This window comes from Ciconia boyciana, chromosome 2, assembly GCF_034638445.1.
Source record: "Ciconia boyciana chromosome 2, ASM3463844v1, whole genome shotgun sequence".
Classification (NCBI taxonomy): Eukaryota; Metazoa; Chordata; class Aves; order Ciconiiformes; family Ciconiidae; genus Ciconia; species Ciconia boyciana.
Window position 1 is genome coordinate 218,834 of NC_132935.1, and position 21,890 is coordinate 240,723.

The 21,890-nt window shown below is 47.4% G+C and overlaps 1 protein-coding gene across 29 annotated transcripts in view; it reads right to left on the bottom strand.

The window, feature by feature from the left end:
* SCRIB (scribble planar cell polarity protein) overlaps positions 1-21,890 on the bottom strand; it is a 122,301-nt gene that overhangs the window by 93,885 nt on the left and 6,526 nt on the right. For all 29 annotated transcript variants that reach the window (XM_072851672.1, XM_072851654.1, XM_072851649.1 and 26 more), the window contains exons 2-3: positions 1,486-1,603; positions 1,151-1,229 (exon numbers count right to left, since the gene is read on the bottom strand). In XM_072851672.1, coding sequence (XP_072707773.1) covers positions 1,151-1,229; positions 1,486-1,603 — 197 coding nt within the window. The remainder of the gene's footprint in view (positions 1-1,150; positions 1,230-1,485; positions 1,604-21,890) is intronic.

Consider the following 21,890-nt stretch of genomic DNA (forward strand, 5'->3'; position numbering starts at 1 on the left):
CAAGCACGAATCCTGGACTAAATTATGCTATGTGATCATTTAAACTTCGAAGCAGGGAGGGCTACCAAGTAATGCAAATGCCCACCTAAGGATATTTCTGCCGATGACACTGCAACATTCCCCAGGACCAAGCAGTAACATCATAACAGCTCCACAGCGCAATAGGACAGGGAAAGACCCATGAAAAGGACAAATCCTTTGCTGATCACAGGGAGTTCCTGGAGCTTCCCTGCCCCACTGCTCATGACACACATCTTACAACTCTGGGCCACAAAAAGACTCTGACAAATAACTTCTAGTGTAGAAGTGCTGGTCATTCCTGTGGTACACGCATTCTCACCGACTGAAAAGCTTGTCCCATTCTGGCAGTGTCTGGCACCACAAGAGGGAGGCAGAGAGTTAAACCTACATAAAGGGTGACTTTGGCAGCACTTGCCCAGGAGCACAAAGGGCAGCAGGCATGTGGAGTCAGACTGGCATCTACAGGGACCCTGGCAAACAATGCATCAAGACACCAGTGCCTGAAAGCATGGTTCACCAAGGCAGAGGAGCCACACTTAAACTCCCAAAACATTATGGATTAAGAGCTGTAGAGACAGAAGACTGAAGAGACATGGCAGAGTCCTGTTCTTGGACATAGCTCTGGGCACTGAGATAGCAGGGAAACTGACCAAACACAGAGTTCAAAGGACGGCCACCCTAAGTTATAAATAAGAAGACAGAGAGCAAAAAGGACTGACAGAAAGCAGAGGATAGCATGCAGGCCTTTCTCTACTCCTCTGCAGTACAACGAGTCCACACCCATTCTGGTTTGTGCACCACGGTGAAGGGGTGGGGAGGGAGTAACAAACTTATTCCAAGAGGACAAAAGTCCTCGCCATTCACACCAGTGGCAACAGTATGACTAAAGGCTCATCAATCCAAGCCCTACGCCCTGCAGAAGAGGGAGCACACACCAGCTCTTCCCTATGCTGAGTGTTCCACCTGTCAGGAGAGCAGACATCTGCAGGTCTTGGCAAAGGCAGGGTGATCCTAGGCCTTGACTTCAAGGGAAGACAATTACAAGATGAAGACCGGAGAAAGCTAGGGAGAATGAGGAACTTCAATTCTCATTCTCAGCTGGACAAAAGCATTGCATATGCCTTCCTACCTGGAGAGAGGATTCCCACTGAAGTCTGCGATTTCCAAGGATTTGCAGAATTTGATGCTTTCAGGAATTTCTGGAATGTCTGGAAAAAATACGTGAAAGAAAAAAAGAGGCTTGAGAAGAGCCTATCATGTGGAAAATGGGACACCAGGTACTGGTGACAACCCAAGACACAGTAAGACAACCATATTTTCATAGCTCAGGACCCATGAGAGATCACTCTGCAGGACCGTGAAAGGGTACTGCCTCTTTCAGAACATGAGCACACAGGGTAGTACTACTACAGTGAGAGAAGCAGGGCTGTGGGACACCCACTCCCCATTTAGCTTTGACCTTACCGTTACGGGAGATGTCCAGTTCCACCAGTTGCATGAAGTTGGCAACCTCAGGGGGAAGTCTCTGGATTTCATTGTCACTCAGACCCAGCTTGCGCAGATTCAGAAGCCTAAAGAAGGGCTATGACAGGAGAGAACAAAACTGGGTCAGCAGCAGTTCTGTGGGAAACCTGTCTTCTCACCTCAGGGCGAACCTGAGCATCCATCCCTGGAGACAACTGCCTTCTCTCATAACCTCTGTCCTGCTGAGGTCCTCAAAGTGCAGTCACTGCACAGATGAGAACCCCGATCAAGGTCTACAAGAGATGAGGGTGAAAGAAGAAAGGCATTTAATGAGTTTAGCTTGATGATTCATGTAACATCTCTATTATCCCACTGTGCTCTTCTCCCTCCCTTGTAGGATACAAAATGGATGTTCCTTGTTTCCTAAGATAACAGTTCATCTTAGGCATTCAAATACTAGCATCATGAGGAAGTCACTATAAAGCAGCTTGCCAGCAGACACTACAGTGTTTATGAGTCTGGCCCAGAGAAGCCAACAAAGGAGAAACATAAGGGGACTTCCAGACCGAAGTCCTGTCCCTGCTGTCATACGCATCTGCTGTACAGTACATTTGGTCAGGACATCGGTGACAGGTCCCTACACCAACAGGGAAAGCATTTGTGCCACTTGTACCAGAAAAGAAAAGGAGCAGGCAAACTATCTGTAGGGCCCAAGTAACAAAGAATGAGAGAAGGAGAGAAAATTCCTTTCTAGAAACACTACAGTCATAGAAATGTTGACTGCAAGGGACCTCTGGAGGTCTCCCAGTCTAACAACATCCAACTTCTTCACACCTACCCTTGTTCTCAGAAGTCAATTATATTAGCTATAAATGGTAAATTACAAGATTCATCAATCATACTCTTTCCAGACATCAACAGCCTCTCAGTAAGTTTACTAAACACAACATACTATAATTATCAACTGAACAAATCTTGCAGCTGCTTCTAACTATTGTCAGACGTAGGAATACTGGACAGGATGGAAACCAAGGCTGTGGTGTTTGCTGCATTTCCTGGACCGTTTCAGAGTGCCTGGGAATAACAAACAAACAATACTGGGCCACTGCAGAAAATGAGAGAGTTTTAAGAAGTTTACCCATAACCCACAAATAGATAAAGGCCAAGACTGCTGCATACACATGTAGTAACACTGTGTCTCTGATTATGTGTTTCAGTTCTGCCACAGTATAGACAAGTGCTCTAAGTGACCTCTAACAGTTTATAGGTTTCAGATGGCCAAACCTTAAGAAGCTAATAACTCAACCCGTGATGCAAAAGAAAGTAGCGATGAAGCTAGGAACAAACTCAGGTCTACGAAGTAACACGCAGACACCACTTCTAAGCCATGTAATCATCCCGTCTGTTACATTAACAGGAGTTACATTAAGCAACAGAAGATGTAATCACAGGAGGACTTACAGATCAGAAAACACATCCAGAGAGTCAGGGCTGCTTACACAGACCACACTGAGAAGGATCAAACAAGAATTTGAGGTCTGAACCTTCTTTCTCAGTTGCCTTTCCAGTAATCCATCTGCATTGAAGATTGCTGAAACAGACCTCTCCAGGAAGAGTTGTGGGGGTATTAAGATTTCTTCAGTTTCGGGGTGATGGGACACCCACAACTGTCACTCATAACATTGCAAAGAACAGTAATACAGATCAGACAAGGGAGGGGTAAGGAATGAAAAGGTGATGTACAACACAACCATTAAAAGATACACAGACCAAAAAGAGAGCTGCTCGCCCCACTAGAAGGGATGATGATGATGAGGTCTAATAATATAACTTGAGAGGTTTCTCTGCTGTAGATCAAAACCTCTGCAGTTTCGCATAGAGGTGTCTCAGTCAGGAAGCACTGCTGGGTGCAAGTGCATGTTTGAGGGACTGCAAAACACGGCACGGCCTTTACTACGCTGAGGTTGTCGTACTTTCACATCACTCCCCATACTGAAAGGGAGAAGTGCTCTGGGATGGACAGCAGTGATATGTAATTCATGCTCCTAATGTCCTGAAGTAGTACAGGAGAACATAATAAGTAAAAAAAGAAGAAAAAAAAAAGTCCTCTTGACACTGTACAGCATAAGTTCTTTTTAATTCAGTTTATCTAATGCAAATCAGTTTAATAAGAAAGGAAGTAGGTGAAAGTCTAAACGACAACAAAGGTTCAAGCCAGAGCAGGAGGTTTAGAGACTTGATTTGCTATTGTTTCCTAGACCCTTCTCCTAATTTTAGAATGCAAGGAAATTCCAGGCAAGACATTGTGTTGACCTGCTAGAGTCTACAAGCTGGAAAATAACAAAGGGAATAGAACTTCTATAGTCCCAACTTTTAGCACTTCTGCCTACAGATTTTATGATGATCCTATCATCATTAGCCCCTTACCAACAGGATTGTGTCAATGAAATACTGGTAGCTGAAGCACAGATTTATCAACAAGTCTGTATTTTCCCTTGACAGACTGCTTTGCTCATGAATGTCTTTACTATAGTAGCACAAACAGTTTTGCCAGCAGAGCATACCGACATTTCCATAACCAGTCTAGTAGACTTAACTGCCGTTGCATCATAGAAATGCAAAGGCGGACCAGCACTGCTGAAGCAAATACACAGATGCTGGTTGTTCAGCTGCTGTTCAGAGATGGGACTGTCTTCAGGAATAAGGACTTAAAAGCACAGAACAGATGCACTTCCCACTTATGCCAGCAAAGCTTTTAGAAAACTAGCAAGCAGTCAAAGTTTGCTCTTATCTCTACTAGGACTACAGTTAATATGATGTAAAATAGGGCAACATGATGTAATCAAGAACTGATAAGACTGCAAACACTGTATCTAACACGATGCATATAATTTTCAGTTCAGTATTTTGTGAACTGGGTGCTTCAACTCGTAACTCCAACAGCCAAATTTACAAAACAAGACTGCACAAGAGATTCATTTAAGACACTGGAAATGGAGAACAAATTAATTTAAAAATTGCTACCGGAACTAAGAGTGAAAACTTAAGCAAATGTCTCTTTGGAGACTGGCAATTATCCCTTTTTCTAATCAATGTTAGCTCTGTTTCATACAGCTGGCAAAAAAAAAGTCACAAATTTAGCACTATGCTGAATGTCTCTATTAACATGAAATATACACAATTTGAAGATTTTCTGAATTAAAAAAATAACAAACCACCAAATCTGCATGACCTAGATCTTTCAGTGTCCAAACTAAACTGATAGAAGATCAAAACCAGAAGTTTGAAGAAAAAAAATAAGCTGCAGCCTTTCACTGTTTCCTAGCATACCAGAAACCTAAAGACCACACAGAGCAAACACCTATTAGTACAAAAGGACTCCAGTGCACAGGAATTCAGCCAGCTCAGAATATGATGGAAGTTATCACAAATTAAAAAAAAGGCTCAAGACAAAGATTGGGGGGTGTACTAACATATTAATGGCATAGTTGGGTAACTAGGGGGGGGGGAACCTTTGTCAATTAGAATATATTACAAAGATATTCTACTGCTGAAGTATGTGAACAGTTATGGGATGGCTAAGATGGAAAACAACTACAAAACTGTCTGACAAATAAGATTCAGGGGGCATAAATTCTTACAATATCCAGAGCAGAGCAACTGCAATATAACAGATTGGAAATACATAGGCCATTGCTCTCATTAATGTACTGATTGGCTGAAAATTAGTGAAAGGTATATAAAGAGCCTGTAAAGCGCTATAAGCCAGAAGATAAGAAATACTCCTCAAAATTATAACATTGCAAAAAAGACAGAAAAATGTGAAATACAGGCTCTGCAGCACATTTTCAGATGCAACATCCTCATTCAGCAGCCCCTCTAAAGACAAAAGCAGGCAAACATATAAGAAGTCATTCAAGAGTTACCTATTTCTGAAACAAAATTCAATTACTTCAATCTCTTTAAAAAAAAAAAAGGCAATCTAGATCCATGGATTTTTCAGTCAAAAGGGACAATGAAGTAATATCCTTCTAATCCTTTGTATACCACAGACCTTTATCACAGAATCATAAAATAATTCAGGTTGGAAGGAACCTCGGGAGACCTCTAGTCCAACCTCTTGCTCAAAGCAGGGTGAGCTACGAAGTCAGATCAGGTTGCTCAGGCCTTTGTCTAGCCAAGTCTTTCAAAACCTCCAACAGAGGATCCAAAAATCCTCTGGGCCCCTTGGTCCACCAATTAATTATCCTCACAATTAATTATCCTTGTACCCAGACGGAACCACCTAGTTCAATGATGCCCTGTGCCTCTCGTACTCCCCCATGCACTGCCGACCTCCGTCTTCTTCATAACCTCCCTGGCAGGGGAGCTATGAAGCTATGAAACACACTGGCAGGCTGCTATGAAGTCCCTCTGAAGCAGTGTCTTCTCCGGGCTGAAGAAGTCCCGTTCCTGCAGCCTGTCCTGTCAGGGCAAGTGCTTCAGCCCCCGTCCACCCTATGGACCTTCTCCTGAACTCACACCAGTTTGGCAATGCCATTCTTGTATTGTGGGACGCACAATGGACGCAGTGTCAAGGCGTCGTCTATGGAGTGCCAAGCAGGGGGGAATAATCACTCCCCCAGCCTCTGGGTGTGCTCCTATCGGTACATCAGTATGCTGTTGGCCCTCCGTGATGCCAGGGCACCCCGCTAGACCCTACGAGGAGCTGAACTCTGCATACACGGACCAAGGATGAAAGCCAAGCACCTTTAGCACAACATCCAACAGGAAGAGTGGAGAGGAGGTGGCCATGTACGATACACAAAGAACGTTGCCAACAATAGTACATGCAACATGAAGTCAAACTCACAGACCCATTTGCATAACTGAATCAAAACCTCAAATGTCCCTTTCTGCTGTTGCCAGGCAAATACTGAGGTGTGCAACCAATATAAACAATGGAAGAGAACCATCAGAATTTTAGGAGACCCCTGACTGTGACAAACCTTTCACAATTAAACCACACCAGTCACTTGGAAGCTACGCTTAACATGAGTTACACAGCTACCCGCTATAAATGGGTTGGTTCCCAAGAAACTCCATGTAAGCTAATGGACCACCCTGAGCTCTACTCCTGTTAGAGTACACGACAGTCGCTTGTCAGCTAGGTCTAGCTAACCACAATTAAACTGGAAAGACTTTACTTCTGTCTTAACAACGACTGATGCCTCAGCAACTATGGAAGATCCACTTCAATACTGAAATACGATGATACATGCAGAAGTGAGAAACGATGAAACCCCAGTGCAATTATTAATGAACCTCTTGATTCGGACCACTGCCTTTGGAGTAATTTTATAAAAGAAAGATATCAGGCTAATAGAGCAGAATCACTGCTATGACAGTCAAAACTATCGTCATTGCAAAGGGAAAGAAATGTTAGCTTCAAATTGAAATATTATAACTAGCCAAGCAGAGAGCCATCCTGACCATACAGCACTCATCTTCAATGGTTAGGTCAGTCCTACTCAAGGAACATTTCCAAACAGCACACTGTGGTTTTATTTGAGGTTATCCAGAGAAACAATAACAGGCTCAGCCAGTTTATGAAAACAAGAAACACTGGTAGCAGCAAGTACAGGCTCCATTTGGCAGATTCACCTTTGGCTTCTGCTGAGGAGCTGAAATACCTGTGTATTGAGAAAGTCCTGAGCCTCACGTACCGATGTCGAGGCCCACTGATCTAGGACACATTTCTTACTGATAATGCAAGGATGCCTGATACCCCACTTTGCAGAGCTTCTCACCCTGTGAGATGCAAAAGCACAAAAGTCCCCCTTCCCATGGAGTTCAGTAGACATGAATCGTTTTGCCTGCACTTAATTTGTAAGCCAGGTTATCCCACGGCTCTAGCTGTGGTCAATGGTGAACTCTTACATGGGAAAACAGAGTGAACCCAGGAAGGAGGAAATACCCACCTGATTTAGAAATTAGATTCTGGCCTCATATCCTCAGCATGTCACGACTGCTCCCCAGCAATGCAGATGGGTAGCACTAGAGGTGGTACTGGCCAAAATTAAGAGAGGGACATGCCTAACTCCTGAGTAGAGACAGAAGTCTGACAGTCCCCTATATCCCTTCCTCATTCATTACGTGAGGAACTCTGACTGTCCAACTCCAAAACTGGCTGCATCAGCCACCTCCTGTAATGCAAGAGAGAACGGAGCCAGCCACCACTGCCTTCACACACAGCCTCGATCAGCATGAGGCAGGCATCTCACTGCCTATGGACACCAGCACAGAGCTTCCAGCTAAGTTAAGAAAGCAGTGTAAGTGTCTAGAAAGCCAATGTCTGCAAAACTGCAAAGAGTACGTAGCAGGACAGCGAGTGAGGGACGGAGATTTCCAAATACAGCAGTTCACTCAAAAAGGCAATTTGCATCATGGAGGCAGGTCCAGCAGAACCACAGAATGGTTGAGGTTGGAAAGGACCTCTCAAGATCAGCTAGTCCAACCTCTGCTCAAAGCAGGGTCAGCTTTAGCAGGTTACCCAGGGCTGTGTCCGCTGGGGTTTTGAGTATCTCCACAGATGGGTATCCTGCAACCTCACTGGGCAACAAATTCCAGTGTACAACCACCCCTCCAGTAAAAAAAAAAAACAAACAAAACAAACAACAAAAAAAAGTGTTTCCTTATGTTTAAATAGAATTTCCTCTATTTCACTCTGTGCCTGTTACATCTTGTCCTGCCATTGGACGCTACTGAGAAGAGTCTGGCTCCATCTCCTTTGCTCCCTGACATCATATACACGTTGGTAAAATCCCCCTAAGCCTTCTCTTCTCCAGGCTGAATGGTCCCAACTCTCTCAGCCTCTCCCCATATCACAGATGCCCCAATCTCTTAATCATTTTTGTGGCCTTTCACTGGACACACTCCTGTATGTCCATGTCTTCCCTGCACTGGGGAGTCCAGCACTGGACACAGTCCTCCGGATGTGGTTTCAACAGAGCAGAACAGAGGGGAAGGATCACCTTCCTTGACCTGATGGCAATGCTCTTCCTAACTTCTGGTCAACTTGTGGTCCACCAGGATCCCCAGTGTTTCTGAAAAGCTGCTTTTCAAGTGGTCAGTCCCCTGCTTGTACTGCTGCATGAGGTTATCCCTTCCCAGGTGCAGAAATTGGCATTTTGCTTTGTTGAACTCCATGACACTCCCGTTGGCCCATTTTTCCAGCCTGTCAAGGTCCCTCTGAACAGCAGCGCAACAATCCAGTACATGCAAAGTCACACACAGCATGTATATATACAGCAAAGCCATAAAGGGCCCTTGTAAGCCCAGTCTCTTGTCTGTAAGAGGCCTAGAAAACGTCTGAAAGAGGTTCCATCCTCCTCTCTGCAATTAGCGTGCCTCCAAGTTGTGTTTCTTCAGCTTGCTATGTGACGTACTTTCTCCAGACTTCAATCCTGCCTCTTTGACTGTCGATGTTTATGTCTGTGAAGCTCCCAGCATTAGTACTGAGGATGCAGCAAAGCCCCAGGACATGAAAAAAAGGTTAATGGAGCTATTAGGTTAGCCTAAAGAACCACAGTATTCAGGCAGTGATGCTGGGAATTTGGACACCACCCCCCAAGGCCTTCCTTTCTGCTGCAGAGCAATGCTTAGCAGAGCCTTGCCTCCTCCCCCTGCTCACTTATTCAGTCAGATCAAGAGGTGGAAAATGAAAAAAGGAGAAAGGACAATGGATAAAAGGATCAGAACAAACCCTCTGAGCTACCTCTCAACTATGCTGTTTCCCAGAAACAACAAAATCCTGAGGGCAGGCCTGGAAAGCCAACCATTCCCCAGAGGGATTAACGGCCAAAGAGCCAGCCTGGATCGGCAGGGCAGACAGCGCTGGGTAACCCCAGCCGCCCCCGCACTGCCACCGCTTGCTGTTCGGAAGAGGCACGGTGGAGTTGGCCCCAGTGGAGCTGGCCCTGCTGCTCTGGCAGGAGGGAGGGAAAGGGCTTCAGTCCCTGAACGACCCAAGCAGTCTGATGACGCACAGCAGGGTCCGGGACACAGATCTACCAGGCTCACCGAGCTTCCCGTGCAGACTGCCAGTGCCCGCGATGTTGGCATCCAGCCTGCGGCAATCATGGCCACAGAGTCCTTGCAACAAGGCCAGAGCCATGTGCCCATCCATGATTCACACAATGGCAACACAAGCCCAGATGTCCTACAGCTCCAATCCCACCTGCAGAAGGATGCATCTTCACAGCCAAGCAAGCAGAGAAAGCTGTTTGCACGCTGAAGCCTGAGACCTGGAAAACACTGATTGCTTCTGCATGCAGACTGCTCCCCCCTTCCAGGTCGGCCCCAGGCCCAGGTTAGTTTCATGACTCTTTTCTGAACCTTTGTTTTCTTGAGGCTATAGCAAAAGGGCTTCCGGCCTACCTGAAGCTGAACTCCAGCTCTCCCCTCACTTGTCGCTGCTTAGGCAAGGAGACTCTCACTGCACTCCCCACACTAACGTGCAACACTGAGATACACGTGAAGCAGTCCCACGCATGTGGACAGAGGCATCTGTCCCGCTTCACGCCCCAAACATCAGTCCCGTCAAAGGCACCATGCCTAATCCCAGGGGAAGGGGATTAGGACACAGAGGTCTTTGTTCCCCAACATCACCTTGCTGCTCTCCTCTGACGGCCAGCCCCCACATTCCCGCCTGTACCTGGAGGAGAGCCACCTCTATGGTGGCCAACAGGGAGGGAGGAGGGCAAACAGGCGCCCAGGCTCCTCTACCAGTTTCTCTGGGGAAGGAGCCACGCTGTTCTGCAGCACAGACAGCTCGCGGAGGCTGCCTTGGCACCAGGACCCCTGCTGCAAACAGCAGACAGGAGGGGGCCGGCCGTCAAGTGCCATCAGGCTGTAGGGACATTTCTGCCCCCAACCAAGCATGCTTTAAGCAGGCTTCAATGAAACACTTCATAAAGATGGGGCATTTCTCAAGGTGAGATGTCTGCAGCACTGCTGAAAGGGAGCAGGACATGTGCCAGAGGAAGAGGAGTCAGACACCCAACTTACACAACCATAGAGCCACAATGATCTTACACATAGGCCAACGTCTTTGAAGTAAGGCAATGACAATTTATACACCTAGAGACCAGGAACTGCGTCTACACTATTGTCCTGGTTTCGGCTGGGATAAAATTAATTTTATTTCCAGTAGCTGATACAGTGCTGTGGTTTGGATTTAGTATGAGAATAATGTTGATAACACACTGATGTTTTAGTTGTTGCTAAGCAGTGCTTACACTAGTCAAGGACTTTTCAGCTTCCCATGCTCTGCCAGGTGCCCAAGAAGTTGGGAGGGGACACAGCCAAACTGGCCAAAGGGCTATCCCATACCATATGACATCATGCTCAGTATGTAAACTGGGGGGAGTTGGCCGGGGGGGCAGCAATTGCTGCTCAGGGACCAGCTGGGCATTGGTCAACCCAGCTGGGAGTTGGTCAACCCATCACTTGGGTTTTTTCTTGGGTTTTGTGCCCCCCCCCCCCCCCTCATTGTTTTCCTTTTCATTACAATTTATTATTATTTTATTTTAATTATGAAACTGTTCTTATCTCAACCCATGAGTTTTCTTACTTTTGCTCTTCAGATTTCTCTCCCCCATCCCACCGGGGCGGGGGGGGGGGGGGGGGGGGTGAGCGAGTGGCTGTGTGGTACTTAATTGCCGACTGGGGCTAAACCACAACAGTCCTTTTTGGCGCCCAAAATGGGGCTCAAAGGGTTTGAGATAATAACAGATTAACCAGAGTGTATTAAGGAATTTATATCCATTAACAGTTGTGGGTCACTATATTTATTCATCTGTTCTTGATATTGGTTTACCTGATCTGCACCATGCTCTTTTTTTGCTGTACGTGTTAAAGATCAGTGTTGGTTTTTGCAGTGTGCTGTGCTCTGCAGTGATTAGTGATGTTTTGCCTGGGAGATTTGTTATTAAAACACTGTCCTTGAGCTTAATCTGGTATTTGGGCTTTGTACTGAAGCCATTACTGTACTTCAGGTACCACCTCGTGGAGACAATTAGCAATTCTACTTCTTCCTCTGAGAGGTTTTTTATGGAGGAAATACAGAATGGCACCTTCTCTACCTTCTTCTATCATATTTCCTCCTTCATTACAGTAACTTTTCAGTATCTTGAACATCCTTGGGTAGTTAAGATACTTCTATTTGTATTTCTTTGGAATATTGTTTCGGCTTTGTCTAAAGTGAATAAGAGATCTGCCCCAAGGCTGGATAGTTATGAGTGGCAGGGTGTGGGGGATAGCATGGGCAAATGCCTAGGATGGTGGGCACCTCCAGTGTTTTGGAACTTCACCCCTGAATAAGTGCAGAATCCTGAAAAATTAGTAGAATATTTGGAAAAAGTATGCTGTCACCCTAGCAATTCTAGGGAGACACAAATCACTGCAACGTGCTGGGGCCTGGTCTGTGCTTACTGAACCCTGTTCAACACTATTGAGTACCCTCAAGGGGAAGAGAAGGTCTCTGGGTCTGATGACAAAGCGACAAGCACTGCGGCTACTCCAACCCTGGCAACAGGCACTGCGGCTAATCCAGCCCCCACCCCCTGACAGATACTGTGGTTACTCCAATCCCTGCAACAGGCACTGCAGCTGAACCAGGGAACCAACCTGTGGCGGTATCAGTCACCCCTATACACAAGAAGAAATCTTGGAAGCGAAAGTCAGCTTGTTCAGAAAGGAACGATGAAAGAGCAGGGCCATCACGAGGAGAGGAGGAGGAAGAGGAAAAACTCATAAACGAGATGGAAACCACCCGATCCCTATCCCTGAGTGAGCTGCAAGATATACGAAAAGATTTCAGCCGTTGTCCAGGCGAGCACATTGTCACCTGGCTGCTCTGATGCTGGGATAGTGGGGCCAGTGGCCTGGAATTAGCGGGTAAGGAAGCCAAAGAGCTGGGATCCCTTTCTAGGGAAGGGGGAATTGACAAAGCCATTGCAAAAGGGGCACCAGTCCTCAGCCTCTGGAGGCGAATCCTGTCAGCTATGAAGGAAAGCTATTCCTTCAAGGAAGATGTTATATATCGCCTAGGCAAACGGACCACCATGGAGAGAGGTATCAAGTACCTGAGGGAATTAGCTGTGCTGGAGGTGATTTATGGTGACCTGGACAATGAGCAGTTAGCCAAAGATCCAGATGAATTCAAGTGCACATGACCCATGTGGCGGAAGCTGGTACGGAGCACACGAGCATCATATGCCAACTCATTGTCAGTAATGACCTGGAAAGATGAAGAAGGACCAACAGTGGATGAAGCAGCTAGCCAGCTCCGGGAATACGAAGAAAGTCTCTCTTCCTCCCTCGTCTCAGCTGTGGAGAAACTGTCCTGGGAGGTCCAGCAACTTGAAGAGGATAGGTGCTACTCCCCACCTGTACAGACCAGTATCTCAGCTATTAGGAGTCAGCGTTCCTCTGCCCAAGAGAAAGGATATAGAGGGTACGCACCACAGGGCACCCTGTGGTTTTACCTGTGTGACCACAGAGAGGATATGAGGAAGTGGGATGGAAAACCCACCTCAACCCTAGAGGCACGGGTACATGAGTTGCAAGGAAAAACAATCACGCAAGGGCGTTCTTCCAGGAAAATTGTTGCTCCAGTTTCCAGTGGACAGTTCACAGACAGAGTAGAAGGGCTGATATTACTCCTGATTTTAGTGAAGGAACTCCTGACTCGTATTTACAAGAAGTGGGTAACGAATACTATGACCTGGACTAGAGGGGCTCTGCCTCCAGCCAGGTGGAGGAAAGGGACAACCGGGTTTACTGGACTGTGTGGATTCGATGGCCCGGCACATCAGACCCACAGGAGTATAAGGCTCTAGTAGACACCGGTGCACAGTGTACCCTAATGCCATCAAGCTATATCAGGGCAGAACCCATCTGCATTTCTGGAGTGACAGGGGGACCCCAACACCTAACTGTATTGGATGCCAAAGTAAGCCTAACTGGGAATGAGTGGCAAAAGCACCCCATTGTGGCTGGCCCAGAGGCTCCATGCATCCTTGGCACAGACTACCGCAGGAGAGGGTATTTCAAGGACCCAAAAGGGTACCAGTGGGCTTTTGGTATAGCTGCCTTGGAGACAAAGGAAATTAAACAGCTGTCCACCCTGCCCAGTCTTTCAGAGGACCCTTCTGTTGTGGGGTTGCTGAGGGTCAAAGAACAACAGGTGCTGATGGCCACCACAACAGTGCACCGGCGGCAATACTGTACCAACCGAGACTCCCTGATTCCCATCCATAAGCTAATTCGTCAACTGGAGAGCCAAGGAGCGATCGGTAAGACTCACTCACCCTTTAACAGTCCCATCTGGCCAGTGCAAAAGTCTAATGGAGAGTGGAGACTAACAGTAGACTATCATGGCCTGAATGAAGCCACGCTGCTGCCGAGTGCTGCCGTGCCCGACATGCTGGAACTTCAATACGAACTGGAGTCAAAAGCAGCCAAGTGGTATGCTACAATTGATAATGCTAATGCGTTCTTCTCAATCTCTTTGGCAGCAGAGTGCAGGCCACAGTTTGCTTTCACTTGGAGGGGTGTTCAGTACACTTGGAATCGACTGCCCCAGGGGTGGAAACACAGCCCCACCATTTCCCATGGACTGATCCAGACTGCACTGGAACAGGGTGAAGCTCCAGAACATCTGCAATATATTGATGACATCATCGTGTGGGGCAATACAGCAGAAGTTGTTTTTGAGAAAGGGAAGAAAATAGTCCAAATCTTTCTGAAAGCTGGTTTTCCCATAAAACAAAGTAAGGTCAAGGGACCTGCACAGGAGATCCAGTTTTTAGGAATAAAATGGCAAGATGGACGTCGTCAGATCCCAATGGATGTGACCAACAAAACAACAACCATGTCTCCACCAAGTAGCAAAACAGAAACACAAGCTTTCTTAGGCATTGTAGGTTTTTGGAGAATGCATATTCCAAATTACAGTCTGATCATAAGCACTCTCTATCAAGTGACCTGGAAGAAGAATTATTTCAAATGGGGCCCTGAGCAATGACAAGACTTTGAACAAATTAAACGGGAGATAGTTAATGCACTAGCCCTTGGGCTAGTCTGGGCAGGGCAAGATGTAAAGAATGTGCTCTACACTGCAGCCGGGGAGAATGGCCCTACCTGGAGCCTCTGGCAGAAAGCACCAGGGGAGACTCGAGGTCGACCCCAAGGTTTTGGAGTTGGGGATACAGAGGATCCGAGGCCCATTATACTCCAACTGAGAAAGAGATATTGGTAGCATATGAAGGGATTTGAGCTGCTTTGGAAGTGGCTGGTACTGAAGCACAGCTCCTCCTGGCACCCCGACTGCTGGTGCTGAGCGGGATGTTCAAAGGGAGGGTCCCCTCTACACCATGCAACTGATGCTTACGCGGAGTAAGTGGGTCGCATTGATCACACAACGGGCTTGAATAGGAAACCCCAGTTGCCCAGGAATCTTGGAAGTGACCATAGACTGGCCAGAAGGAAAAGATTTTGGAATATTCCCAGAGGACGAGGTGATGCACACTGAGGAGGCCCCACTGTATAATAAGCCACCAGAAAATGAGAAGCAATACGCCCTGTTCACTGATTGGTCCTGCCATATTGTGGGAAAGCATCGGAGGTGGAAAGCTGCTGTATGGAGTCCTATACAATAAGTCACAGAAACTGCTGAAGGAGAAGGGGAATCAGGCCAATTTGCAGAAGTAAAGGCCATCCAGCTGGCTTTAGACATTGCTGAACGAGAAAAGTAGCCAGTACTTTATCTCCATACGGACTCGGGGATGGTGGCAAATGCCCCGTGGGGGTGGTTGCAACAATGGAAGCAGAGCAACTGTCAGCGCAGAGGCAAACCCATCTGGGCTGCCGCATTGTGGCAAGATATTGCTGCTCAGGTAGAGAATCTGGTTGTAAAAGTACATCACGTAGATGCTCACATACCCAAGAGTCGGGCCACGGAAGAACATCAAAACAACCAGCAAGTGGATCAGGCTGCTCAGATTGAAGTGGCTTCAGGCAGATCTGGACCGGCAACATAAGCGTGAATTATTTATAGCTCGGTGGGCCCATGACACCTTGGGCCATCAAGGAAGAGATGCAACATATAGATGGGCTCGCAATCGAGGGGTGGACTTGACCATGGACACTACTGCACAGGTTATCCATGAATGTGAAACATGCGCTGCAATTAAACAAGCCAAGCAGTTTAAGCCTCTGTGGTATGGAGGACGATGGCTGAAATACAAATATGGGGAGGCCTGGCAGATCGATTATATCACACTTGCACAAAACCAACAAGGCAATCGCCATGTGCTTACAATGGTGGAAGCAACCACCGGATGGCTGGAAATGTATCCCACGCCTCATGCCACCACCTGGAACGCTATCCTGGGCCTTGAAATGCAAGTCCTGTGGCAACATGGCACCCCAGAGAGAACTGAGTCAGACAACAGGACTCATTTCTGAAACAACCTCATAGACACCTGGGCCAGAGAGCATGGCATTGAGTAGGTACATCACATCCCCTATCATGCACCAGCCCCCGGGAAAATCAAACGATACAATGGGCTGTTAAAGACTACACTGAGAGCAATGGGTGGTGGGACTTTCAAACATTGGGATACACATTTAGCAAAGTCCACCTGGTTAGGCAACACTAGGGGTTCTGTCAATCGAGCTGGCCCTCCCCAGTCAAAATTTGTACGTACTGTGGAGGGGGATAAAGTCCCTGTAGTGCACATAAAAATATGCTGGGGAAGACAGCCTGGGTTACTCCTGCCTGGGGCAAAGGAAAACCCATTTGTGGGATTGCTTTTGCTCAAGGACCTGGGTGCACTTGGTGGGTGATGCAGAAGGATGGGGAAGTCCAATGTGTACCTCAAGGGGATTTGATGTTGGGTGAAAATAGCCAATGAACCTAATGACATGACATTAACTGTTATATAATACTGTACATCATCACTTTTATGGTTGCTATATGCCATATCAACGGCATTACAGTACGAATCAACCAGATTAATGAAGAATGAACTTTGATGAAACCGAGCAAAGTGCAGCAGTGATGGAACCAGAACTGGCTTCAGCATGCAACAATCCAACACCACACACCATCTCTCCTGCCCTGAAGGACTGTTAATGACAGATGCAGCCCAAAGTCATGGACTAAATGACTCTCTCTCTCTCCCCCCCCCCCCCCCATCCCACCAGGGGGGAGGGTGAGTGAGTGGCTGTGTGGTGCTCGGTTGCTGACTGGGGCTAAACCATGACAACTGGGGCTAAACCACAGTCTTCACACTGGAATTGCACAAAACCTTCTTGCTTCTGCAGCCGAGACTATCAGCATGTTCCCAAGCTCTGCTAGCCAAACAGTGGGTCTCAGATGCCTCCTCTTCCTCAAAAACAACCTGTGATAACCCAGGCTGCCTCCAAGACAAAGGCCCAGAGCCAGAGGTGTTTGGACCAGGTGATTTTGCTGCAGGGACTGAACACACCAACAATGCCTGCTGCATTACTTCTCTGCCAGCACCGGCTAAGGGGATCCAACGCAGAGGTTTTGCTAACCTTTCCGATCCTGGAAGTGCCAGTGATAAGGACAGGTCATCCTTACATCTCATTACTCCTAAGAGAATTTCAAGTTACAGAATCACAGAATGGTTTGGGTTGGAAGGGACCTTAAAGATCATCTAGTTCCAACCCCCCTGCCACGGGCAGGGACACCTTCCACTAGACCAGGTTGCTCAAAGCCCCATCCAACCTGGCCTTGAACACTTCCAATGACAGGGCATCCACAACTTCTCTGGGGCAACCTGTTCCAGTGCCTCACCAGCCTCAGAAGTAAAGAACTTCTTCCTTATATCTAATCTAAATCTCCCCTCTTTCAGTTTAAAGCCACTACCCCTTGTCCCATCACTACATGCCCTCGTAAAAAGTCCCTCTCCAGCTTTCTTGTAGGCTCCCTTCAGGTGCTGGAAGGCTGCTACAAGGTCCAACTGTCAAACCCTGCTGGTACAGTCCCACTGCCTTCAGCAGGACAGCACATATTTAATTAAAGGCAGGATCAGACTGTGTAGCAAGCAAATAATTACAATTCTCCTGGTGATTCACGAGCAAGAAGAGGGCCTGGTTTCCCATGCCACCATGGGCTGGGTTCACAGCAGCATGCAGCAGACCTCCATGTTTGTACCCAGCCAGAATAAATGCACAGGACTCTGCCACCGTGGGCAGGAGGTGTCCGTCAGCAGTGAAATGCAGCAGCTCGGGCAGCTCCTCAAAATGCTCACAGCAAAACCAGATCACGTATTTGAGCCTTGTATTTCATTCACATTTTCCTGGTTAAATACAGGCTTGACATCTTAAGAATTGCCCACGGAGGAAGCAGAGACTCTGCTGCATGCTCCACAGTCAAGGCGTCAGGACGCAGGAGCACACGTGTCTGCCTTTCCAGTCTCGGGGACCTACAAGTAGGAGAAGTCTGAACAGAACTGGGGTCCCTCCTTTTAAACCTGTGATGAAAGAAAGAGCTGATCTTTGATGACTGTGCCAGCAGGATTGCCTTTGGGCAAAGCCAGCTGTATGAGAGAGATTCAAGAGAAGCTGGAAGCAAAAACTGCAAAGCAAAACACTTGGAAGTTGATCAGCTCTAAGGTTAAACTCAGTCCTTCCAAATCACTGTGCTCAAAGCCAACACCTTACAGGTAAGGCCACAGAACCAGAAAGACTTCTATCCCACAGCTGGGCAGCTCGGGCAGAATGCCAGTCCCACAGGCTGTACAGCTACCTTAGCAGAGCAGGAGTCAGTCCACTTCCAGCAGAGCCAAGCGCCTCCAGTTAGCACTAGGTTGCATCACCAGAGCAGTGAACCCAAGACACACCTTTCCCTATATTGAGAGAAACAACACAAGCCATATATATTCCCAGAATAGCTAGATTCAAGAAGAGCCACTCCACCTGAAATCCAGTGAGGGTAACAATAGTTAATGATAGCAGAGGCCAAAAAAAGTGATTGCCAATGCTGAGAGATGAGTGCATCAGTTTGGACCTCCAGTGGAGAGGCCACACCTCAGCCCTCGTAGGGCAGCCCTGGTGCCATGGGGAGGGCTCTACCTGGATAGTGGTAGTGGTGCCTCACACCTGAGCGTTCCTCAGAGATCCTCGTGCCAGGTACCCCGAGACTCAGTCTGACCCACCTGAGCAGGTGTGGGACAAGACCACAGGCAGTGGATACAGACCACTTGCCATCCCAAACAAGAGATCTTCCCAAATAACTGACTCCAGCTATAGCAGTGTTTCATTCTCTGCTCCTCACAGCATTTGCCACAGATACTAAACTGGCTTCAGCCTTTTCTGGCCACAAGCATGTAATCACAAACACCTGAAGGGTGGCAACTCAGCTGAGTCCCAAAGAGAAACAGCTGATACTCTGCAGCAGCGGACCACCAGGCACAGCCGCCTTCAGTCAAGCTCAGGCTTGCAGCCAGACCACCACGGCAGGCCACCTTCCCTGTGCTTCAGCACAGACAGCAAAGGGGGACTCTCCTCCCTGTCAGCCCCCACACAGCACAGGAGGAGCGGACGCTGCTCACCTGCCCACTCCACGACAAAGAGGAGATGCACGGACAGGCCTGGTGAGGCAGGGCAGGAGCACTGAGCGCGCTTAACGCCAGCAGCTCCACAGGCCCCGCGCACGCCGCAGCTCAGAGCCAGGGAGGAGACCGACCCTACACACACGCAGGCTGCTCCCTGGCTGCCGGGACACAGCCCTCCCTAACGCAGACTGGACGGATTTCCGACTATTTAACCCCGCGTATCAGGCCCTGAGGAATGTATTTCAAATATATAAAAGTACTTAAGCATCAGGAACACATTCCAGCTAAGACAAAGCAAGTTGTCTCCAAGCCAAAGGCTCACCAGCTGCTTCTTCCGAGGCATTTAAGCAGGGACCGAGGAATGCAGTCCCCTCTGGGGCCGGAGGCAGCAACTGTTCCCCTGCAGACAGCACACTGCCTGAGGACGGCACGCAGGAGCAGAGTGGAATCTCTGGTCCAAATGAAATGACAAACCAATTCAGGGCCACAGAAAGGAAATCCCCAAGCCAGATTTAGATCATGACACCACAATTAACACCTCACTTTTGCGAAGAGCTGTGGGAGAGGTTTACTGACGGGAGCAATACATGGTCTCAGACTGCATCTTAAGCACGAAAGCAGCAGCGTACAACTGCGTTAACAGAGGGCCCCCCTACTGAAACCAGAACACAAGCGACCTCCACCTCAGTCTGGTACAGTGGGCTGGGAGGAGTCCAAAGGACAAGTGCCACTGACACATCAGCCCTCCCTGTGGCAGACACAGAGCATCCAGTGGCATTTTCCATTGAAATACCGCAAAAGCATTAATCTGGAGAGACCTGTTGAGATAATCTCATGGGACAGCGTTCAGGCTACAGGTGAAGAAGCAAAACCTAATATACCCAAATTACCATCCAAAGACCTCTTCCCCTTTCTTACCTATTCTACCATTTGCCTCTTCCCATCCAGCTCCCTCCCTGGCATATCAGCACCTCAGGAATGACCTTCTCCAGTATAACAAAGGGACCTGATCTACCAATCTAATGTTCTTCTAAATCATCTTCTGACCAAAGAAGGGTCAACTAGCAATTACAAAAAAGTAATTTACTTATCTGTAATGCCACAAATATTAACAACAGGGAGAAATGCCAAGATTTATACAATAACCTGTTCCAATCATTTCAAACAGGATTGCATTTTCTTGAGGCAGAAATCATATCACCCTATAAGTTTATACAACAGATGCATCTCCAGCACTGAGAGGCACCATAAAACAAACAAAACAAAAAAACCCCAACAAATAAGCTCTAACCCTGAAATGGGGAAATCAAGACAAGGCAGATGAGATCTAGTTTATTAATTGGTACAGAGCAGGGTATTCAGACTACAGCAGACTGTACACTCGCAGTTCATGGAACCACATCTGGGGGACTGGAAAAGCCTTAAAGAAGAGTTAAGTGTCCCTGTGTGGAAGGAGACCACAGGAGGTTCTCAGACACAAAAGACACAAACAGCTCCTCTGAACAGGAAGAGTACAAAGAATAGGAAGGTGCCAAAGCAGCTCTCAGGGGAACAGCTCGGACATACACCATTAAATACCCTGAACTAGAAATGGAAAAAGGAGGAGTCAGAAACCAGAGAACCTTGCAATGCAAGAGCTCTGCAGGCCATCACATCCCTCTGCTTCAGCATGCAGCGTGTCTTACCATCCACCATGCTCTTTCATCACTGCTCCCTGCCTCATCTGAGTTTCTAGCAGGGAGACGGTGAAAGAAGGTTACGAAATCCAGGAATGTTCAGGGGAACATAGGTAACAGGTCAGAGGAGACCTGAAGAGGTTAACCTAGTCCTGCCTTTACCTCTAACCATCAATGAAACACCACCTAAATCATTCGTGGCAGATATTCAGACAATAGCCAAAGGGAATAAGGAGAGATCTCAGAGGTGCAAGCAGATCAGGTAATGAGCAAATGCTCTGTACGGCCACTGTGATACCACATTTACGCTTTACAGACAGCGTCCTGGAACGGGAGCAAGGGAAGGTGTCACCAAGGAACAGGAGGAATCCCAACGGTGCAAACTCGTTCCAAGCAGCCAACGCACCCAAAGACATGGAAGATGTTATTAACCACGGCAGACACATCTAGAGGTTTACAATAACTGGGTCAGCTGAACCCAGGGGAAAGACTGAGTAGGTGTTTTCACTGATGACCTCCCTACATTGTACAAAACCAGTGCAAAGGAAGATTTGATGAGAGGCAGCACCATTTAGGCCATAGTCACACAAATCTTCATGAACTCTCTGCTTCACTGAACCTCTTTGCCGCCCAGTATGCCTTTTTACCTCACTGTTACGCTCATTTGAACTTCCTCCAAGACCTGAGCTCCTTTTGAGATCCACATAGGGCATAGCACACCCACACACTGTCTGACAACGAAGCTGACTACACACCTTGGAGCTCACAAAGAAGTGAATATTAATACAAAATTCTTATTTGTAGGCCTTAAAGCATGAAATCACTTCCGTGCTCCTCTTTTCTGTTCCCTTGTTTGTATGTGCAAGAGTTTTATTAGCTCTTTTTTCCACAACTGAGCCTACACTCAGCTCTTACCACTCCAGCACAAGCCCTAAATCCCCCTAGTCACCACCCAGGATTTATAAGACAGACAGTTACTGCACAGAGAGAAAAGGATGAGGGTGAAATGGACTGCACTTATTTCAACTTCTGGGCAGCAGCACATCCAGAATACCTGGCTTTTGGAGAAACAAAACCACATCCATTTGTACACATTAAC